At 38.8% G+C, this 23,058-nt stretch overlaps 1 protein-coding gene across 8 annotated transcripts in view; it reads right to left on the bottom strand.

The window, feature by feature from the left end:
• TENM3 (teneurin transmembrane protein 3) overlaps positions 1-23,058 on the bottom strand; it is a 659,662-nt gene that overhangs the window by 169,755 nt on the left and 466,849 nt on the right. For all 8 annotated transcript variants that reach the window (NM_001193929.2, XM_078001693.1, XM_078001694.1 and 5 more), the window contains 1 exon segment: positions 4,829-5,067. In NM_001193929.2, coding sequence (NP_001180858.2) covers positions 4,829-5,067 — 239 coding nt within the window.

Genomic DNA, 23,058 nt, shown 5'->3' with positions numbered 1-23,058 from the left:
TGTTGTGGAAATTAAATGAGGTAATTCATACAGTTTCTAGAACAACGCCTGGCACGGTAAGCACTGCACATGCACCATGGCAGATGTTTCACGTTTCTTCCTTGCCGTTCCTCAGATGACCTCATCTCAAGGTCATTTTCTCACTCGCCATTGGCATGAGGTGAACAAAGCTCCAGTTCAGGCCTCAGGTGCTAGATCAAGCCTTTCCCCCAAATCTTCAGTGAAACGTAGGTATCATCTGTCTTCTCTTTTTGCTCATCAAGCTGGTATGAAAGCACGTATGGGGTTAAACGAGAGTTTTTATGCATGTCCTTATCACTTGACTATGAGCTTCTAGAAAGAAGAGCTAATTTGAACCTCTGACATCTGTCAGAGTGGCCAGGAAAATGTTAACCTAAAAATAGTTACTGAAAAACCATTAAGTATCAGAGAAAACTGAAGTACATTTTAAAAAATACCAGCTGGGCACAGTGGTGGCCCATTCCTGTCATCTCGGCACTTTGGGAGGCTGAGGCAAGAGGATAGCTTGATCCTAGGAGTTCGAGACCAATCTGGGAAACATAGGGAGATCCTGTCTCTAAAAAAAATAAAAATAAATTAGCTGGGCATGGTGGTGTGTGCCTGTAGTCCCAGCTACTAGTGAGGCTGAGATGGGAGGATCACTTGAGCCCAGGAGCTAAAGGCTGCAGTGAGCTGTGACTGCGTCATTGCACTCCACCTGTGAGACAGAGTGAGATCCTGTCTTTGAAAAAATAAAAATATAAAAAATAAATAAAAACTAATACTTGGATAAGGACTTTATAGGTATGGCATGAAAACCAGAAATTTAAAGAAATAAAGAGTGAGAACTGGTCTCAAAAAAATAAAAATACAAAAAATAAATACAAACTAATACTTAGATTAAATAAGGACTTTACAGGTATGTCTTGAAAGCCAGAAATATAAAGGAAAAAAATACATGCGATGACTTTACAACTTCTGTACGAAATATGGTAAAAATGACTATGATCAGAGTTAATAATAAATTGGAAAAGTATATAACATGGGACAAAAAATTCATATCCTTAATTGAAAACAGACTTTTTAAATCAAAAAGAAAGGAGAATAGCCCCAATAGAAAAGTGGAGGCTATTCACACACAAAAAGAGAAATACAAATGGCCAATAAATGTATGAGAAGATATTCAGCGCTACTAGTAATAAATCCAAATAACAATGTTTTAACCTAAGAGATTGGCAAAAGTTAAAAATATGCATAATAAAGGATAGATAGATAAATAGAGGTAATGACTAGCATTAGTGGTTACACAAACTGACAGTTGCCATGGTTTTCAAAATTTAAAACATGCCTACTCTTTGGTACAGCAAATATCCTTCAAAGAATTTATCCCAATAAAAAACTGGATCAAATGAGCATATATGCACATGCCAACATACACAGACACAGGCATAAGAAAATAAGTCACTGTATTTTGGGGAACTAGTTATTTAAGAATAGCCACTAAATAAAATTATATAGATGATATATAATGAATGATATATGAGAAAAGCCTAGTATAAAATGCATTTAAAAATATGGACCTCTAGCTGTATATGTACATGGGAAAATATCTGGAAGGATATACACCAAAAAGTTGACAGCATGCACTGTGGGATTACAATTAGTTTTCACTTTTTAAGGTCTTTCTTTACTCTCTGAAATTCTGAAGAAACAGAAAAAACAAACAACAAAACCTGTCCACCTCCCTTCCTCCCTCCTTGCCTTTCTTTCAGAAGCTGTTCACCTTGTCTATCCTGAGATAACTCACCTTAGAGGAGAGACATGTTAAATCTACATGTCGTAAGTTCTCATTATCTTACTGGAAAGTAAGAACAAATATTCTAAGAAATAATTCCTCAAGCTTTTTTTTAATGTCTTAGGCTTTTACTTTATATTAACAGTCAATATAAGAGAAGGGATTCTAAGGGAATGGAAAAAAAAGCTTAAGGATGGCTGCGTTTCTGTTAAAGGTTGCAAGGTCAATCTCATGATGACATTGGTCTTCCCCATTGATTCTGGAGTTTATCAGACTGATCTGGCTGGATGGGCAAGTGTCTCTTTTCTCCCTCTCTGCTTTACATGCACACTTAATAGAAAAGGACAACCTTCCCTGAGAGAAGTGTCCTGTTCTTTTTTTCAAGGGTAAAGGCAACATCTTGAATCAAAAAAGATTTATCATGTGAATTGATGAGGGAATGAAAGTTTTTCACCTGATTAAAAATAAAATCATTGTGTTAGTCCTTTAAATGTAGGAAGACCAATGAAAATCTGAAGCATACATGTGCTTCGTTAAAGTGATAAAAGTATGAGAAAATTCTTTGAAGATAAAAGTAAATGTTTGCTAGATAACACTGGGATTGTATCTTCTTAATTCCTAGCACAATAACTAGATCAAAACAAATGTTCAATAAATATCTGTTGAACTGAAAAGCCTACATGAGTATAGTAACTAGATAATTTGCGTGTTGCCATGTGGGGAAAAATAAAAGCGAAGGGAAGAGTTTATGACCATGGTACTAGTAGGAATAAAGCAGATTGCTAATGACTAAAAAGTAAAACCAGGCAATATGAAAAAAAAGAAAAATTTTGAGTTTTTACTTAGAAGTCTGATAGTTATATTCACTAATGGATCCTTAAAAAGAGTAGAAGTCTCACAGGTAACAGTGACTGATCTCACATTAAAATGCTATTTTTTCCTGCTAGTCACACCATGAAAATAAAATTAAATGGCATTAGAATTGATATTCAAAATATTTAACAACCGGAAGCACACAGACACTTATCAATCAGAAAGGATGCCTGACCAGTCAACCTGACACCGAATTCCAGCCCTGCATATTTATCTACCTGGTATGCACCACAGTAAAAAAAAAAAATCTGCAACAAGCACATATTCTTTTTTATTTTTAAGTTGCAGGGTACATGTGCAGGATGTGCAGGTTTGCTAGTGTGCCATGGTGGTTTTGCTGCACCTATCAACCCATCGCCTAGGTATAAAGCCCAGTGTGCATTAGCTGTTTTTAACCAATGCTCTCCCTCCTCCCATCCCACCCCATGACAGGCCCCGGTGTGTCTTGTTCCCTCCCCTGTGCCCATGTGGTCTCCTTGTTCAGCTCAAATACATATTCTTAATTTACTACATCCCATTTATGACCGGTCCATTTCAGAACCATTTAAAATTCTTTCGCAGCACACTTCTGACAGGCACAAATAATATATACAGCTAACTAGAATAGAATCTCTTGATGGCTGATACGTTTTCTAACCAAATACTAGAAATCTGTCTCTGGAATATTGATTTTTGTTGTGAAATTACTCATTCCCCTTCTGTGTTATGAAACAACAGCAGTATTGTCTCACTAGGGTGTGATTCTGGTCAAGTGATAACCCCTTCAGTATCTGGTTGACCATCTTTATAAGGAGAAAGTGAACTTAGATTAAAACATGACAGAAAGGTAAGAGAAAGGTTTCATCTTGCTTTGACCTCTGACTGGTTGGTAGAGGCAGTCAGAGGTAGTGAATGAAGCACTCAGATGAAGACAAGCAGCATGGTTGGTAGAGGCAGTCAGAGGTAGTGAATGAAGCACTCAGATGAAGACAAGCAGCATGTAATCGGGTTAAGGAGAGAAAGTGCTGTGAGTCATTAACGATGTCTTCCATGGTCAAAGAACTGGAAAAATTACTGCATAACATGTCACGTAGTTGCCATCCCGGACTCAACTGTCTCTGAAGTTCTCTCATGCTCTACAATTCTGTTTTCCCATTAAACACTGACTCAAAACGGTTATTTCACTTTCCAAAGTGCCTAATTATATCATAGGAGTACTGTAGCCAGAGGAAGATACTGGTCCACTGCAAAAGCATCATAGTATTCTACATACAGCTCTGCAATACTCTTACTCAGTTATAGAATTTCATGGGGCATCACAAATTGCTTTGTAAACTTGAGGATGCATCACTGGCTATTGTTCCTGGTGGATAAACCACAAAGCCTGTGATTTATCTCAGTGGACACCATTAGCATTTCAATGCAGTAGGCCTTTCCCTACACTTAGAAGAAGATCAAAATACAATGTGGTCAGTTCTGGCATTTTAAAAAGCAATTTCCAGTAGTTTGAATGCTCAAATATGTTAAGAAATGGTTAAATAAAAGCAATATTTACAACTTCTATTAGTAGCTTCCATTATTTGGGTTACTATCAAATGAAAAACATGATCAATACTACATCAGAAGAGAAGAAAAATCCACATATATGAATGAGTATATAATCCATTCATTGCTTTATGGACGCCCAGTTCTCTGGAGAGCGTTCCTGAGTGCAAGATGATGGCCCTGAGTGATGAGTTTTACATTTAGATGGCTGAGTGAGCTGAGAGACTTGTAATATCACAAGTAGTGGAGAGCTCCCTATTGAGTACGCATCGAAGGAAATCCTGCACAGGGTTCATTACTGCAAGCACATGAATTATTTTGTGCACATGAAATGCCACAGAGCTATCCATGTTTCACAAGGGATAAGTCAAACACAAATGTACCCTATAGTTTTTGTCCAAGAATATACCTCACTGTTTACGGACATGAACTACCCACAAAACCTGCTTTTCTATGTATCTAAATTTGCTGAAAATTACTGAAAATACTCTGTGATTTATGATATATTATGACCAAACTCACCTCCACCAAATATAACCTCATAGTATGCTTCTAGACCAAATGAATAAATACAAGTAATCAAACAATGTAACACCCTGATTTACAGACAAAGTAATTCTAAGAACTTGTTCTTACCTATAAAATAAGACAGGAGTATTGCCAGGAGCACCGAGACCCCTACGGCACACAGTGCAGTGCATTTCCAGCTACAGTACTTTGAGGACTTCTTGAATTTAAAAGCACTTCTTGATAGGGTGTTTCTAGGTAGTGGCCGAGTAGGCGGTGAATAAACAGAGCCAGATGCCATTGTGTATCCTGGGGTTGCAGTACTGAACAGTGGCGTTGTCCCTGTTCCTGTTTTGAAGAGGAAATGCCTGTGGAAAAGGAGAATATCATTATAAGATACAAATATGTTGCAATATGAGAGACAAGAGACCGCGATGCATTTAGCTCTTCTGTCTCTTTTGCTCTCTCTCTCCTTTTTTTTTTTTTTAAAGAATTTATCCTATATAACCTAAAGCATTAAAAATCAAGGAAATGTTTTAACCAAAGAATCTAACTCATAAAAATGACTCTCACGAAAGAGACTGATTTTTAATGTAGACAGCAGGATTTATACATATAAATGATCACTGTCCCTTCAAGTAGACATCTCGAGAGACTCTAAAGACTTTCTAATCACACTATTTCCTGAACAAAACCATTTTGGAATGTCCCATGATGAATTATCCTAAGAGCATTTTCAGTTAGCAAAAGAAACCCAGTCTTGTTGCTTTGTAGCTACATGGGCATTTACTACTCATGAGACTACACACTTATATAAACATGAGTATGCATGATCACGCTGATCTTCTGTACACTGATTTATTTTCTGGACGTCCATGGAAACACTGTCATCTTGGCCTGCTTCTCTGCTAATAAGTACAATAAAACCAAGTTTGGCTACAGGCAGTTGGTCAGCTCTCAAACAATTCAAACTATTTTACTGACAGCTTATGTCAAACATAATCAGGAATGTGAACCTGCTGGGGGTAGGGAGAGGGAAGGAATCATGGAACACCTTCTAATACCAAACCTAAATAAATGAAGGGGTCAGTGAAGCAGATTTTGGATCAAATATAGAAATGTTCCCTGACCACGAGCCATACAACAGAGAGCAACCTGCCTCTAAAAGTTATATGCTCTCTTCCTTGACAATGTTTAAGTGGAAATTGTGTGGTCACGTAACAAGAGCACTGTAAATGGAATTCTTCAGGAAAGGTAACTAATTTTAAGATTCCTATTAACAATAGAGGTCTCCAAATTTTACAAAAGCACCATTTGTTTTATGGTTTACATTTAATATTATGCTGGTAACTTACAGTATCTTCAGTGAGTATCCCGACACTTACCACGATGTTCCTAGCACATCCCATGAAGTCAACAGACTGTGCTCTCTTTCATATTCAGATTGTACACAGGCCTTTCAACCTGAGATGGTACAGCCTTTATGCAAGGTCATTTTAGATAAGACAGAGCTAAATACCTTTAATTTTAATCCTCATGTACTTATCGTATACTGGATAAATGCTGAATATATCAAACAAATTAAGGGGTTAACAGGACAGAACTGGGAAGCCAGACTGCCAAGGTTTAAATTCCACTTAACCACTTAGTAGGTACGTGTCCCTGATGAGTTAATGAAAGTCAGTTTTGGTTCCTTAATCTATAAAATGGAGATGGTAATAGTATCTACCTCACAGGGTTATTATGAAACTTAAATGACTTAATATTTAAAGTAAAGTGCTTGGAATGTGTTATATAAGTATCTGATTAATAAAAAAGGATCACACTCATTTATTTTATGTATATTATTACTTAGAAGAGGCTGAATAGGTATTTAAAAGTTACAAAGAATCAATCTCCAGAAAATTATTAAGTGAAAAATAGTGAAGCCAGTCTACAGATGTGGTAAAAGTCATGAACGTTGGCCTAATACAGGCCAGTAGAGTGGAACGAATTCTGGATTGAAAATCAGTCCCTGGTCTATCATTTCCTAGTCATCTGGTCCTAGGAAGCCTCAGTTTTTTTTCTCGACCTGTAAAAAAATGGCACTAGTGACTTACTTATTTTAACAGGGTTGCAAAACAGCTAATGTCTCTAAAAAATGCTTTGTCAACCACAAAATTAGAACAGACACAAATGATGAGTTGTCACTTATACAAATTATACTAGCAACTGTATTATGAGCCCATTTCCCCACCGAACTACTTTAAAAAGCTAATTTAAAAGTTTATAGCCTGAATTAAGTGCTATGTTGGAGGCAGCATTAGTACCTCCTACCATATTCATATTCAGCACGGTTATTCAGCGCTCTGAAATGACACTGTCTGAGTTCAAATCCAGACTCTTCACCTATAAATAGCTGCATGATTTTGGGTAAGTTACTCAAATTTTGTGTCTTGGTTTTATCATCTGTAAAAAGGGCATAATAACAGTACATACAATTTACAGGCATTTTCCAAGGATTAAATGAAATAATGCATATATAAAGTGTTTACATTAGTATCTAGCACAAGGTAAGTGCTCTAAAAGCATTAGCTATGTATTATTTTGCTCAAAATCACATATCACAGTCTCTATTCAAAAGACACGTAAGTATAATTTGAAGATTTTAAATGCCAATTCAAAATGTAACATCATCAAAACGAATGTGGACACAATGAATTCCCTGGTTTACAAATTCGATACTGACGACTCCACACACTGGCATGTAGTCTGGGTAAGAAGATGGACTATGTCATTTAGATCAGGCATCAGCAAACTTTTGCTGTAAAGGACACAGAGTAACTATTTTAGGCTTTTCCAGAGATATCACTGAACTCTACTGTTATATCGTGAAAGCTGCCATAGACGATGCATACATGTTTAACTCTGGCTCTGTTCCAGTAACACTTTTTTGTAGACATTGAAATTTTAACTTTATAGAATTTTCCCATGTCATGAAATCCTCTTTGCTTTTCATGTTGTTAATTATTTAAAGATGTGAAAACCATTCTCTGCTCACAAGCAGTACAAAAACAAGTAACAGGGCTGGACCTGGCCTATGAGTCATGTTGGCCCGGATCTAGATTCTCACTCTTTTCAGGATTATACATGAAGAGTGAGCAGGAGGCTCAGCAGCCCATAGAAACAGCCTATTCCCTCAACGCCACTGAGAGGATTTAAAAGGCAGACTAAAGGGTGCAAAGCATGCCTCCTGTGAAGCTTGGACAGATCCATGTAATTGGACAGAGATCCTGTTATTATCTTCTGGAAGTTCCACCCTAAAAAGTCCTGGCAAACACTGGCGCATGCATTTCACAGGGCCAAAGGATCATTTCTGCCAAGCATAGGAAAAGGACTGACGTTTCCTGTGACTGTGGGACAATTTGCTTACTTTATTGCAGCGGTCCCCAACCTTTCTGGCACCAGTGACCAGTTTCGTGGAAGACAATTTTTCCCTGGACCAGGAATGGGGGGTGGAGAGGATGTTTTCGGGGTGAAACTGTTCCACCTCAGATCATCAAGCATTAGATTCCCACACAACCTAGATCCCTCGCATGTGCAGTTCACAATAGGGTTCGTGCTCCTATGAGAATCTAATGCTGTCACTGATCTGCCAGGAGGCGAAGCTCGGGCAGTAATGCTCCCTCCTCCGACTGTCACTCACCTCCTGCCGTGTGGCCCAGTTCCTAGCAGGCCGCGGATCGGTACTGGTCCACAGCCCGGTGGCTGGGGCTATGTGGGCTTTGGCATTCGCTCAGTTTGGGTTGACCCCTCCTGGTATCACCGATGGAGGTGATAGGTGTCCATTCTGTCGACTTCATTAATAATGATAACGGCCATTTCCTGAGTACCTACTAAGCACTGTATTGTTGTTTCACTACAATTTTCACCATAATGCAGTGAAGAATAAAATGATTATTTGTATTTTCAGCCTTTATCCTCCAAGTCTCAGCTCAGATGTTACTACCTGACCATCCAATCCAAAGCCCTGTTCCCTCTACTCTTCACAGTATTACCGTGTTAATTTTCTTCAAAGTGCTTATTACAATCAGTTATCCCATTATTTATTTGTGCGGTAAATCAAGTTTCTGAAGTACTATTGAAAGTATGTTTTTTCCTCCTGACTTTTTTCCCTTTCTCTGTTTTCTCTGCCTCAATCTTCTTGTTCTAGTTTTATTTCACTGCCTCCAGAAGAAATGAAATAAGATGAAGGAAGAAATAGCTTAAGTCTCTTACCGGTTTTCTAAAGCCCAGATGGCTGAGTGAAAGAGAGTGGACTGGGGAGGAAAATGGTGTGAGGGGAGAAAGGGCTTCCCTCCAGAAAGGAGAATATGTCCACACTGGGGGCAGGTGCAGAACCTGAGGGGAGCTGGTGACAGCAGAGGAGCAACAGGGCCCAGGAAGAGAAGCCTGAATTCTGCCTCGTGGGTGGTGTCCTGGGGGAAGCGACGAGACTCCAAGGAAGTCTGAGGCTCTTCCTGCTGCTTCCATGCCATGCTCGAGGGAAGAGAGCAGCAGAGAGAGCTACCTGGCAAAGCTGTGTGTACAGAAACACGCAACACTCCCGTAGTGACAGGTTTGCAGGCTCATGGCCAACGACGGAGCCCCTTACCTCAGTCTTTGGTCCCATGAAAACCCTCCGGGGGAAAGTGGGAATGGAGAGGCTTTGTGATGTACCCAACATGTCAGGAATAAACCGAATTTAGAAAATAAAGATTCCCCTGAGACTAGAAAAAAATATTTCATTTTATTAAGGGCTAGGAAGAGAGAAAGAGAAGACTGGCTGAAGATGTACCGTGTCCCAGGGATAAAGGCCCCGCTCCTGGCCTCCCTGCGTGAGTCCTGGAGAAGCAGAGATTACAGTGTAAATCCAAGAGGCCTGAGAGCAGAGAAAATCTGTGCCTTACATCTCAGACAGAGAACGGAGGCGATAACAGGATCTCAAAGGGAAACGAACGCATGAAGCATCCAGGTGATGCAGTCAGGGAGCCTCGCCGATTCCTGTGCCTGAGCATAATTTCTAAGAAGCGGAACTACTTCTATGGGCTGCAAGAGTAGCAAAGAGACGGCAGAGTGTGCCACTGGACAAGCAGGGGTCTCGCGGATAGGAACGAAGGTGACCCCTGTAATATCAGGAGGATTAGAAACAGACAGACAGACAGCATGAAAACTCGACGTCTTAGTGCAGAGTCTAACACCAGAAGCTCCCTGCTGTGCTCAGAGTACCATGGAGGAGCTGGGGTAGGGGAGGGAGGGACCCAAACCGCCTGAAGAGAGGATTCTAGGAATGAGACCTAAAATGAAACATAAACGGGCCGGTGCGGTGGCTCACACCTGTAATCCCAGCACTTTGAAAGGCCGAGACGGGCGGATCACGAGGTCAGGAGTTCGAGACCAGCCCAATCAACACAGTGAAACCTTGTCTCTACTAAAAAACAAACAAACAAACAAACTACAAAAAAATTAGCTAGATGTGATGGTGGGCACCTGTAATTCCAGCTACTAGGGAGGCTGGGGCAGGAGAATCACTTGAACCCAGGAGATGGAGGTTGCGTTGAGCTGAGACCACGCCACTACATTCCAGCCTGGCAACAGAGTAAGAATCTGTCTCAGGAAATAGGGCCAGGTGCGGCGGCTCACGCCTGTAATCCCAGCACTTTGGAGGGCCCGGGCAGGTGGATCATGAGGTCAGGAGATGGAGACCATCCTGGCTAACACGGTGAAACCCCGTCTCTATTAAAAATACAAAAAATTAGCCAGGCATGGTGGCGGGCGCCTGTAGTCCCAGCTACCGGGCAGGCTGAGGCAGGAGAATGGCGGGAACCCGGGAGGTGGAGCTTGCAGTGAGCCAAGATCGTGCCACTGCACTCCAGCCTGGGTGACAGAGCAAGACTCTGTCTCAAAAAAAAAACAAAAAACAAAAAAAACTGTCTCAAAACATAAAAATAAAAAACATAAATATTTTTAAAAGTTGTATTTCTAACGTGCTATACTGATGGACTACGAATGATATACTCACTCCACAAATCTATCATTTGTCTTCTCGCATTAGAATGTAAACTCTATGAAGTCCTATTCACCTCTGCATTAACAAGACTTAAAAAGTTCTTGGCATGTTATAGGTGTTCAATAAATATGTGTAACATAAGTAAAATGGTGACTACTATGCAGATGAGGAAAAGTGAGCCTCAAAAAGTTAAGTACCTTGGCCAAGAGGTCACAGCTAATAAAGGAATGAAATCATAAAATATATAAAATAGCAATAAATAAGGTTGGAAATTATAAAAACCAAAAAGCAAGCCTGGGATACGTGTTTTAGCTTTATTCAAAGTACATTGTTTCTCCATGGGAGACAGGATTTGAATCTGAGCCTATGGTACTCTCAAGATTATGAACTTAGCCTCAACACTAAAAACATGTGAACATCCACTATGTGAGAGACAGTAAGTTTGAGAGATGCTGATTTCAAATCAGACAGCTCTGTTTAAATTTCCAAAATTTGAGACATCAATAGATCATGAGATCACCAATCTTGGCAAGGGCTTGAGTTGCTATGAAATTATTATTTTTCTTATTTTTGCGATAGAGTTTCACTCTTGTCACCCAGGCTGGAGTGAAGTGGTGTGATCTCGGCTCAGTGCAATCTCCGCCTCATGGGTTCAAGCAATTTTCCAGCCTCAGCCTCCTGAGTAGCTGGGATTAAAGGCATGTGCCACCATGCCAGGTAATTTCTGTATTTTTAGTAAAGACGGGGTTTCACCATGTTGGCCAGGCTGGTCTTGAACTCCTGACCTAGGTGATCTGCCCGCCTTGGCCTCCCAAAGTGCTGGGATTACAGGTGTGAGCCACCATGCCCAGCTGCAATTATTATTTTTCTTAGAGGAAAATGCAACTTTGAGATATTGTTCAAAACAAAGATGTAATATTCTAAAATTACAGCTTTGTGACTGTATATTTTGTTATTTGTTCTAACATTACTCCAGCTACTCAGGCTGGAGCACAGTGGTGTGATGACAGCTCACTGGAGCCTTGACCTCCCAGCCCCAAGTAATCCTCCTTCCTCAGCCTCCTGAGTAGCTTGGACTACAGCATGTGCACCACCACGTCCGACTAATATTTTTATTTTTATTTTTGTACAGATGGGGGTCTCCCTATGTTGTCCAGACTGATCTCAATCTCCTACCCTCAAACAATCTTCCTGCCTTAGCATCCCAAAGTGCTGGGATTATAGGCATGAACCACCATGCCTGGCCAGCCACTGACTTTCAATCTCAGAAGTACCCCTCCTCAGACTGGGGACTGTACTGTACTCAGATTAGTCACAAAGGAGAGGTGCTTTTGAGATTTAAATCTGATTGTGTATATCACACTGGGGCCTTGATGATGTACGTGCATAATAAATACAGAAATGTTACAAAACATGGGAAGAGAAGTCAAATCACCTGTGCACTATATTTTAAAACAATGAGGCAGGAGGACTGCTTGAGCCTAGGAGTTCAAGACCAGCCTGGGCAATACAGTGAGACCTCATCTCTACTAAATTAATTAATTAATTAATTAATTAATTTTTAGACGGAGTCTCGCTCTGTCACCCAGGCTGGAGTGCAGTGGTGCAATCTCGGCTCACTGCAAACTCCGCCTTCCAGGTTTGCGCCATTCTCCTGCCTCAGCCTCCCGAGTAGCTGGGACTAGAGACGCCGCCACAATGCCCGGCTAGTTTTGTGTGTTTTTAGTAGAGATAGGGTTTCACCTTGTTAAGCCAGGATGGTCTCGATCTGTTGACCTCAGGTGATCCACCCGCCTTAGCCTCCCAGAGTGCTGGGATTACAGGCGTGATAAAATTTTCTTAAAAAATCAGCCTAGCATGGTGCCATGCACCTGTAGCCCCAGCTACTCAGGAGGCTGAGGCAGGAGGAATGCTTAAGCCCAGAAGTTTGAGGCTGCAGTGAGCTGTGATTGCACCACGATACTGCAGCCTGGGCAACAGAGCAAGACCCTGTCTCAAAAATCAGTCAATCAATCAAAAAATAAAATCACCAGACTTCAGTATTTTCAGATCACTTTCTAGTATGTAAGTAAAGAAAGAATTAGTAAAGGTTGTTTAAACTGATGTCTTTTGAAACTACTTACAAACAAATGGTGTCACTTTGTGCACACTGATTCCTTCAGGTAAAATGAGGCCTCAAACTAGATACGTGAAAATAGACACGTAAACATCTCTTAGACATTACCATGATCTGTGTCAGCATATTTTCTATAGCAGAGAATATTTGATCTCAGATGTGGTAGAACTCTGTTAGTTTTGGGGTTCAGCAAGGATACCCTCTTTCCAAGGGCAACAATGGCTCTTTCACTGCACTGTATGAAACACTGCCAAAGCGCATATTGTGATTAATGTGTCTTTAAGCCCAAGGACTTCTTTTTACCCATTCTCAAGGTCCAACACAATGGTTACTTTATGTTTGGAACTCTACAGATATTTAACGAAGGAACGGAATACTGAAATTCAGCTATATGGAGAACAGACACTGACTTTCCGCACAAGGAAATTATCATCACCTAATTCTCTATAAAGCACACATTTTTGTGTGTCATTAGTCTCTCCCCATCCTGTGACTCTGCCAAGTCATATAGCTTTGGGAATATGCTTCTCACACATAAAAAAATTCTGCAAAAATTACTATCAAAAACATATGGTTTTGACCTGGCATCCACATGAGGTTTGTAGAATAAAGGCAGAAATTTTCTTTACTTCTCAGACCATATTTGGGAATGAAAAAAAGTGAACCTGTGAGAATATTCCCCATTGTATTCAGCAATAAAGCAGCAGCCGCGGCGGCTTCTTTTAACACAGAGCACACCTTTTGTTCTGATGTTTCTAATGATGCCCTGCATGGAGCCTGCCTCCAGTTCCTCAGCCATTTGTGCCACTGTTTTCACTCTGGTGATGAGCTAGAGACACACTTGAAGAGAGACTATCAGAGACTGAGATGAGGAAAGTCAATTTCAAAGCCCAAAAGACAGCTGGTGCAGAAGGTCACTGAACACTAACAGCTGCTTTGTGGCTCTGGAATCTTGAGGGGGGATTCTATTTAACAACAACAACAAGCAGAAGACAAGAACGGTGGAGCTGCATTGCGTCATTAACTTGTAATGCTATGTAGAAGCTAAAACATAAATAGGAAGGAGGGCTCTATGTTAAGCACAATTAATAGTTGCTCTTACGTCTTCTTAAGTTGAAAGGTTTGTTTCTTTGTTGATCTAGCTTTAGAGTTATCTTTTGATGTTAGCTTCTACCTCTAATCTAGCTTCTAATTTTTGTTTTTGTTTTTGTTTTTGAGATGGAGTCTTGCTCTGTTGCCAGGCTGGAGTGCAGTGGCGTGATCTCGGCTCACTGCAACCTCCGCCTCCCAGGTTCAAGCGATTTTCCTGCCTCAGCCTCCTGAGTAGCTGGGATTACAGGTGCCCGCCACCACGTCCAGCTAATTTTTTTTTTTTTTTTGTATTTTTAGTAGAGACGGGGTTTCACCGTGTTGGCCAGGATGGTCTTGATCTCCTGACCTCGTGATCTGCTCGCCTCAGCCTCCCTAAGTGCTGGGATTACAGGTGTGAGCCACCGCACCCGGCCTTCTAGCTCCTATTTTTAACCCATTCCATGATGTATACCTCTACGGGTCATGTTGCAAATTTAAAATTAGTAAAGACAAGGACTGAATTTCCTCATCTTTTTTGCTGTCCCCATCCCTGCCTTCTAGGTTACTGTTTAGTAACTGTCTTTTAAGTCTCTCTAACTGCCAGACTTCGGGTAATTTTTAATTACTCTTCTTTCCTGCTCCCCAACTCCCACCCCTGAGTAGTCAATCTGTCGGGGATCCGCAGTCTTCCCTTTACAGCATTTCTTTCTTTTCTTTTTCTTTTTTGCTGAGCAGAGAAGTTCTGTGTTCTTAAACCTCAACTTCTTTTCATCTGCTTTGCAGAGGCAAAGAGGCAAAAATAACATTTCATTTCAAATTTTCTTTTACCCTCAAATGAAACATCATGTTTTAAATTTTGGACCCGCACAGTATATCGAATCACCTCTATTTGTCCAGTTAAAACTGTCTCCTATCTCAGCCACTTACAATTGCTTCTCATAATTTGTTTTGCTTTTTTTCTTTTTTAACCTCATCTCTTAGCAGGCATGCTTTGTTCCTTAGTAGCTGTTCACTTGATTGATTTTGTCTTTCAAAGTAATAACCATACAACTTACCATCATAAGATTTTTAGTGGCAAGATAATCAGATTATCAAGGAAATTTAAAGGTACTTTTCTATATCACATGTAATATTAATATATCAAAGCTTATTTTAGAAGATGCTAACAAAATTAAGTAAGTCATAATACATAATTAAATTGAAAGTTTATAGGAGTCACTAGGAAAAATGTGTTAATACTGGTCTTTTGTTCAGGGGATTAATATAATCATTTTACCTCTAATATCAAGAATACAGCTTAATAAATTAGAAATTATAGGGACCCAATTGAAAAGCATCCCTGGAAAATGTGTTATAGCATTATTCAAAGTGGTCTGAGTCATTTCCTCAATAGGAGATTAGAACAGAACATAAAAATAAAAAAGAAAGTGTGTAACTACTGAATGAAATAAATTCTAATTAGATTAACTTCATAAGTGGTTATCTTCACAGAAAATAGTTTGTTTTCTTCAATGTTTTATATAGTGTTAAAAACAGTTTTGGAGATCAACAAACAAAGCAAATAATTAAGATAAAGTGAGTGTAGTAATTAGCGCTCAGCTTCTGTCCCTGAGGCACTGCTGAAACTTTTATTAGTGACATACAGACACCTGGAAAAATACTTGTGTTGTATAGTAACATCTATTATATCGTATAGAGAGAAAGGCACCACTGCATAGGAAATGTTGATGCTTTCTTTCTCTTATATTCTTTCTTGGACAAAGAATCATTTACATTAAACTAAATGTGACCTGATTAAATAAAATCCCTTGATGTCCTGCTTTCTACTGACACATGTAGGTAAATCAATACAAAGTAATCTAGAATATAGATTGCTTTCTTCAAATTAGATGTTTTGATTTCAAAGACAATGTGTGAATAAGAAAGATTGGCCATGCTTGGCCAAATTTACAACCTTTTCAATATCCAAAAGTTCTCACTTAAGAGCTGAGGCAATTTTAAGGTATAGGTTCCTCTTCCTTCCGGCAAAATACAACTTTCTGGATTAAGAGGCATATTAAAAGGTCTCACAAGATTTCCTCAACATCAAACGACTTTTCCAAAATGACATTTTCAGATCTAAAGCAAATGAATCCCACACTTGTGGATTAAATTTACCTGGAAATATATGAAGGCTAAAATTAACTACTGAGTTCAAAATGGTTTTAGTCACTTGATGGTATCAAGACAATGGACGGTTTGCCTAGAGTTCATTTTAAGATAAGATGCTTTAAAAGTACTGTTAAAATATATAACTCTTAATTGTTAGTGTGTTACCTTCCACAGTGCCTACTATTACTCATTTGATTCCTTGTGGTCTCTAATTGGGCATTTATTAAGTATCACAGAAAGTAAGTCAGTCCAAAATATTTGTCAGTATGTATTTGAAACAAAGAATGTATCTGAAACATGATATTAACTATTACCCATGCATTGTGAATGCTTAAAACCTGTTTTTATCATAATCTTTAGGATTTTCACTACCAAATTCTGAATTTTAAGTTCCAAAGCCAACTGGATTATCTGTTAAATGTATACTTAGCAATGTGTCCAAAACTAATTAAAAGGCTGCAAAAATAGTTTATTTAAATAATGTGCTTTAGAGAATGATGAAAGGAATAGGAAATTTCTGGCAGCTATTAAACAGAAAACTAAAGAAAAAGCCCCTATAGAAAATTACCCATTCTTATTCAAGGCTGGGTTCCTGTTTGTTTTCCTTACCTTTTGGCAACAGATTCTCAATAGACATCCAGTGATATCTAGCACAGTTATTCACTCTGCTCAGATGCCTAGCTATTTGGAAATAATTCTCCATCAGCCGAGGATGCTGGCCCTCAGAAGCTCTGTGAGATTCCTGAACTGAAAGACTGCAGAGGCTGCTGGGAATTTTCCAGGAGAAGCCCACCCACACTAGCGTCTGCAGAAGCTCGCAAAAGGTATTCTACAGTTCCCTACCTTTTACATGAAAACAGTTCAACAAGAATGATACGGCAGCGCCGGTTTCGGCAGGGCTTGTGAACTGCGGTGGTAAAGGGTCAGAACACCAACAGAAGCAGAAATGCAACTGAGAGACCATTCCATACATTAAAGCGGTGGGTTTCAAACTTCAGCTTACATCAGAGTAACCTGGGGGGCTTGTTAAAACAGTAGGTCTGGGGTGAGACCCCAGCAACTGATGGTGCTGCTTCAGGAACCACACTCTGAGAATCACTGCAGTAAGGTATTAGCGTATTAGTTTCCTAGCTTAAGTTTAACTTCAAGTCCCCCTCCTTCAAGATTGTATAACGAATCAGAAAATCAATTCAAGACTCCTGCTTAGAAAGTCACTGCCGGTAGCTTACTTCGAGTAGTCAATTTAGAACAAATGAATTATACAAGGCTCAATCCATTGGATCTCAGAGTCAAATGGCTTAAACATTTTTTCATTGCTTTATGCCATCTCACTCTTTTTTTTACTTTCAACATCCCCCCTTTTTTATTCTTCCCTTTCAATTTCAACTATTAGTTAAGTTTTCCCTAATCAGTTCCCTTACCCTTTCTAATGTCATTGCTACTTTTAAGTATCTGCCATGTGTACTGGCCTTTACTTCATCTCCAAATGAGATACCAGCATCTATTTCCTTTTGGGTCTTCTTTATGTTCCATATACCTACATTTCCATTTGCTTTAAAACCACTCATCAGCACTCATCTTATTTCACAAGTACCTTGGTTAAGGGGTTCTCTTTCCTTTTCTCTTGGAACTCAATACTTGGATTTCTGAGCCACATGTAAGTCCAGTTGATACTTTACCTTGGGCATTTACGACTTCCCAAAATGTTTCACTAATTTCTTCACAGAGAGAGTACTATTTCTCTACTCTCAACCTTTCTGGCTGGGGTCGTTTTTATATATTCTTTTTTCCTCGAAAAACCTTGTTTCAATTTATTACCTGTATGAAAATTTCTATTAAAAAAGGAACTACTTCTAATCATTCTCTTTACCTACTACCAGACAGTCTTCTGAAAAACTCAATTCTAAATATTTAAATGGAATGTGTAAGCACACACACACACAAATATAATCTCTTTTTACTTTATGTATCTGCTATTTTGAGAAGAAAAAGAAATACATATATATAATAATTTTTTTTTTTCTGAGAAACATGCCTTTTCCCTAACTCTTCCTCTTTGAAACTGCTGAGGACAATGTAGTGACAATTAAGATAATGCTTTCCAGTGCTGGCTGCAGTGGATGTCCCACCATACCCTCAAAAAGGCTGCAGCAATGGTAGCTTCGGATCTATGAAGCAACATGAAGAAACTGAATTCTTACTGAGGTTGGAGGGAGCAAAAAAACCAGTGTAATTGAAAAAAATACTCCACATTGAATTCTTATTGTTAGAGTTAAAGAGAAAGTGTTTTCTTTCAACCTTTAGAAATAATTTTAAAACATGCTTTCAGGAGTGTGTGCAGGAGAACTTAAAGAGTCATTAACTGGTATGAGGAAAGTAAAAAGATTTAGGAGGACTAGTTTTTAATTAACTTTTTCAGTGACCACTGGCAGTAGCTTTATACTTGACAAAAAAGCTGTAACTAAAAATAAAAATAAGGAAATGGGATCTAAAAAAATAAAAAGGTTGGCCGGGCGCGGTGGCTCAAGCCTGTAATCCCAGCACTTTGGGAGGCCGAGGCAGGTGGATCACGAGGTCAGGAGATCGAGACCATCCTGGCTAACACGGTGAAACCCCATCTCTACTAAAAAATACAGAAAACTAGCCGGGCGTGGTGGCGGGCGCCCGTAGTCCCAGCTACTCGGAGGCTGAGGCAGGAGAATGGCGTGAACCTGGGAGGCGGAGCTTGCAGTGAGCCGAGATCGCGCCACTGCACTCCAGCCTGAGTGACACAGCGAGACTCCGTCCCAAAAAAAAAAATAAATAAATAAATAAAATAAAAAGGCTTGTCTCAAGGCTCGATTACAAAGATGACACAGCTAAGAAATAATTAATAATAAAACATACTCATAGTAAGTCAGTAATAAACTAAAATTCATTATTTTTCCTTGAATTTTGATCACTGGATTTCTGCTAACTTTTAAAAAGGATGATTCTAAGAAAGGCACATAAGTAAATGTCTATGTGTGTGTGAATTTTCTAAAAATTGGCCATTTTGTTTAAAATGGATTGTTTCTAATATAAAGGCATTAATACCATAATGATAAATGTCTTACAGGAAGTAATATACTATGCATACTATGCAATTATAAAAAGAAAATATTTTAGAGTCCCACTAAAGTGCCTCAAAAATTAATTCTGGTATGCATTTTAAAAATAAACACTTTAAATAAGAAAATAAGCAACCAACATTACAATGTAAACTATGTACTTTGATGTGAAAACAAAAGAACAAATATGTAATGATTCTAGCTGTGACACAGTGAGTTAGTGAGACAGATAAACTACTTCTTCATGCTGATAGTATGTTGTGGTCTCAAATCTATTACACTTTTGAATTGATGTGCTATTATCTTTGGAAAACTTTCACACTAGGAGGTGATCCCTGCAAGAAAAATGTCTTAAATGCAAAGCTTATAAACAAGATACATTTCACTGCTGCTACCTGAATTAATATGACCTATTAGTAATTGCACAAAATATGCTTTCAGACAAAAACTGGTTTTACTATTTTACATAAAAATGTGCAATATGAATATATTAGTAATTATACATTTTGGCAATTACCTTTGAATCCATTTATAATTATAATGAATATGACAACATGTTCATAGTAAGTATAGCATTATGCGTGTTAACCAAGCTCTGAAAATTGGGAGCTAAAATTCTAGACAGTGTTAAGCAGACTGGGGGAAATATATTTTTGTGAGTTCTTTACTATCTTTACTTACTTCGCATAGTCTTAAGTAAACAGGTGAGTTACATAAAATTTAAGTATAACCACAGCTATATAAAATGTATAGGCCTACAATATGAAGCAAAATGTTTCCATTATGACTTATTTTAACTTAGACATGTCTACAACCAAGTACTAAATCACATTACAGGTTTTGTTTGGGAATGTTAAGAACTGAACAACAGGACTAAATATACAAAAAAGTTTTTTTAGCCATTATTAAGACTAAAATAGCTTAACAGTCTTTGTTTCACATTTTGGTTACTTTAACGAAGTATCCATGTCATCAAGTGTACAAATCTGTATTATAGTCTTACATGTTTTAATATATCAATTACACCTACTGTTGGCAGTTATTACACACTAAATATATTAAAATTTATATGGAAATGAAAAAGACCATGTTAAAATTCCTATGTGCTATTTGGACAAGACTTAATCTATTTAATTATTAATTCATTTAATTATTGATGGCCATCTTTGCTTAAAATTGTTCACTAAAGTTCTTTCTATAAATACGAGAAAGGAAGTGTAAGCTAGATCAAGAGAAGAATTTCAGGGATAGATGTAAGTTTATGAAGAATACAAGAATTTCCGGTGGTGAGAGTTGTTGATGGCATTCTAGTAAGTCACTAATCTGATGTGTATGTGACAGTGAACAAGAAATGGATGACAAAACAAAACAAGATAGAAAACAATCAGCTCGAAGAGAGAAAAGGGTTTCAGTGAAGCTTTCCGAACATCTATTTGCCATGTGCCAAGAAAATATTATCAAACTTTGACTCCACAAAATTCCCAGAGGGTGTGTGTGTGTACTGTGTGTATGTGTGTGTACTCTGTGTGTGTGTCTGTGTGTATGTGTGTGTACTCTGTGTGTGTGTGTCTGTATGTGTGTGTACTTTGTGTGTGTTTGTCTGTGTGTATGTGTGTGTACTCTGTGTGTGTCTGTATGTGTGTGTACTCTGTGTGTGTGTGTCTTTGTGTCTGTGTGTGTACTCTGTGTGTGTGTGTCTGTGTGTATGTGTATGTACTCTGTGTACTGTGTGTGTGTGTACTCTGTGCGTGTGTGTACTGTGTGTATGTGTGTGTACTCTGTGTGTGTGTGTCTGTATGTGTGTGTACTCTGTGTGTGTGTGTCTGTGTGTATGTGTGTGTACTCTGTGTGTGTGTGTGTCTGTGTGTATGTGTGTGTACTCTGTGTGTGTACTGTGTGTGTGTGTACTCTGTGCGTGTGTGTACTGTGTGTATGTGTGTGTACTCTGTGTGTGTGTGTCTGTGTGTGTACTCTGTGTGTGTGTGTACTGTGTGTGTGTACTCTGTGCGTGTGTGTACTGTGTGTATGTGTGTGTACTCTGTGTGTGTGTGTCTGTATGTGTACTCTGTGTGTGTGTGTCTGTGTGTATACTCTGTGTGTGTGTGTCTGTGTGTGTGTACTCTGTGCGTGTGTGTACTGTGTGTATGTGTGTGTACTCTGTGTGTGTGTGTCTGTATGTGTGTGTACTCTGTGTGTGTGTGTCTGTGTGTATGTGTGTGTACTCTGTGTGTGTGTGTACTCTGTGTGTGTGTACTCTGTGTGTGTGTCTGTGTGTATGTGTGTGTACTCTGTGTGTGTGTGTCTGTGTGTATGTGTGTGTACTCTGTGTGTGTGTGTGTGTGTGTACTTTGTGTGTATGTGTACTGTATGTGTGTGTAGTGTGTGTGTGTGTGTGTGTGTGTGTATTATAAAATCTGCTTTTAAAGAAGAGGAAACTGAGACTTACTGAACTTGTCAAAGGTTAGAAGGTGCAGGCAAAGCCAGGTCTTTCTTGCCTCCAAATTCATGCAGTCTCTGTATCAGGTATGCATTTTAACTCACATGCAAAACAAACCAGTGAGATAAGAAGGTATTCAAACTTCTGTTTAATTACATGTCAAACTTGCATTCTTCTCCTACCTAAAAATAAGGAAGACATTAAGCTTTTATACTATTTTATGCACGACTGACAGTGGAACCTATACTCAGTCTTTCTGTCGGAAGGAGGCCGATGCCTGGGGATCCTGAGAGAAGGAGAAGAGGAGGTGACAGTGACGCTGTCATCTTTTACAAATCCAATATTCCGCACAATGTTTTGGGATGAGTTGTGGTGTCATCTTGAATTTTTTTTTTTTTTTTTTTTTGAGACCGAGTCTTACTCTGTTGCCTAGGCTGGAGTGCAGTGGCACAATCTTGGCTCACTGCAACCTCCATCTCCCAGGTTCAAGTGATTCCCCTGCCTCAGCCTCCCGAGTAGCTGGGACTAGAGGCGCACGCCACCATGCCTGGCTAATTTTTTGTGTTTTTTAGTAGAGACGGGTTTCACTGTGTTGGCCGGGCTGGTCTCAAACTCCTGACCTCATGTGAGCCACCCACCCTGGCCTCCCAAAATGCTGGGAATTCAGGCGTGAGCCACCACACCCGGCCTGAAAATCTTTTTTAACCACATAAAGGTTAACAAGGTATCTCACAGCAAAATACCCAAAGAGTTTAACCTTAAAAATGAATTAAATATACAAAAAGGAGAAGAGTTCAGTTTTGCTGATCTGTTCTATGATGACAAGTGGCTGTCAAAAGTATCTTACCAAGAATATATTTTTGAAAAAGTTAATAATCTGCCCCTCCAAGTAGAGGAAGTGTTCAAGAATGATAAAGACAGTACACCTTCTCTAAAGAAATTCTTAGTTCTGAGAGAGTGTTTTGAAAATTTACATTTGGAAATAGTCCCATCAATATACGACTTTGCTGCAAAATAAATCTATGTCATCTAGAGTAATTTTTTATTTTCTAAACTGCTTAAAAGTCTGCTAACTCATATTTTAGTGGGTTTTGTTCTTATTTACTTAAAATGTGAAAATGTAATAGCTACTGATTAGCTTGCCAGATGACCAGAGTAGACATCAGAGAAATTAGCCAAATTTCAACACAAATGTTTATATAATTGTTAGAATTGAAAAATACTTACGGTATGATTAGTATTTAATAAATAAAATTCACTTACATTCAACAACTATAAATATATATTAAATAATTAAATACATCATTAAATGAATAAGTGGGAATAAAATAAAATTCTGTAAAATTGTTTATTTTAGTTCATCCTTTCAATTTTTAATCTGTGCATGATAACAGGCACAAGATTAGTAAATTGCTACATGTGCCTAATTTAAAATTTAATAAATACATATATTTGGGGGTTGAGGTT

This window comes from Macaca mulatta, chromosome 5 (assembly GCF_049350105.2).
Source record: "Macaca mulatta isolate MMU2019108-1 chromosome 5, T2T-MMU8v2.0, whole genome shotgun sequence".
In the NCBI taxonomy this organism is placed as follows: domain Eukaryota; kingdom Metazoa; phylum Chordata; class Mammalia; order Primates; family Cercopithecidae; genus Macaca; species Macaca mulatta.
Note: the sequence above shows the minus strand (reverse complement) of the source record. Positions and strands in the feature narration are given on the sequence as shown.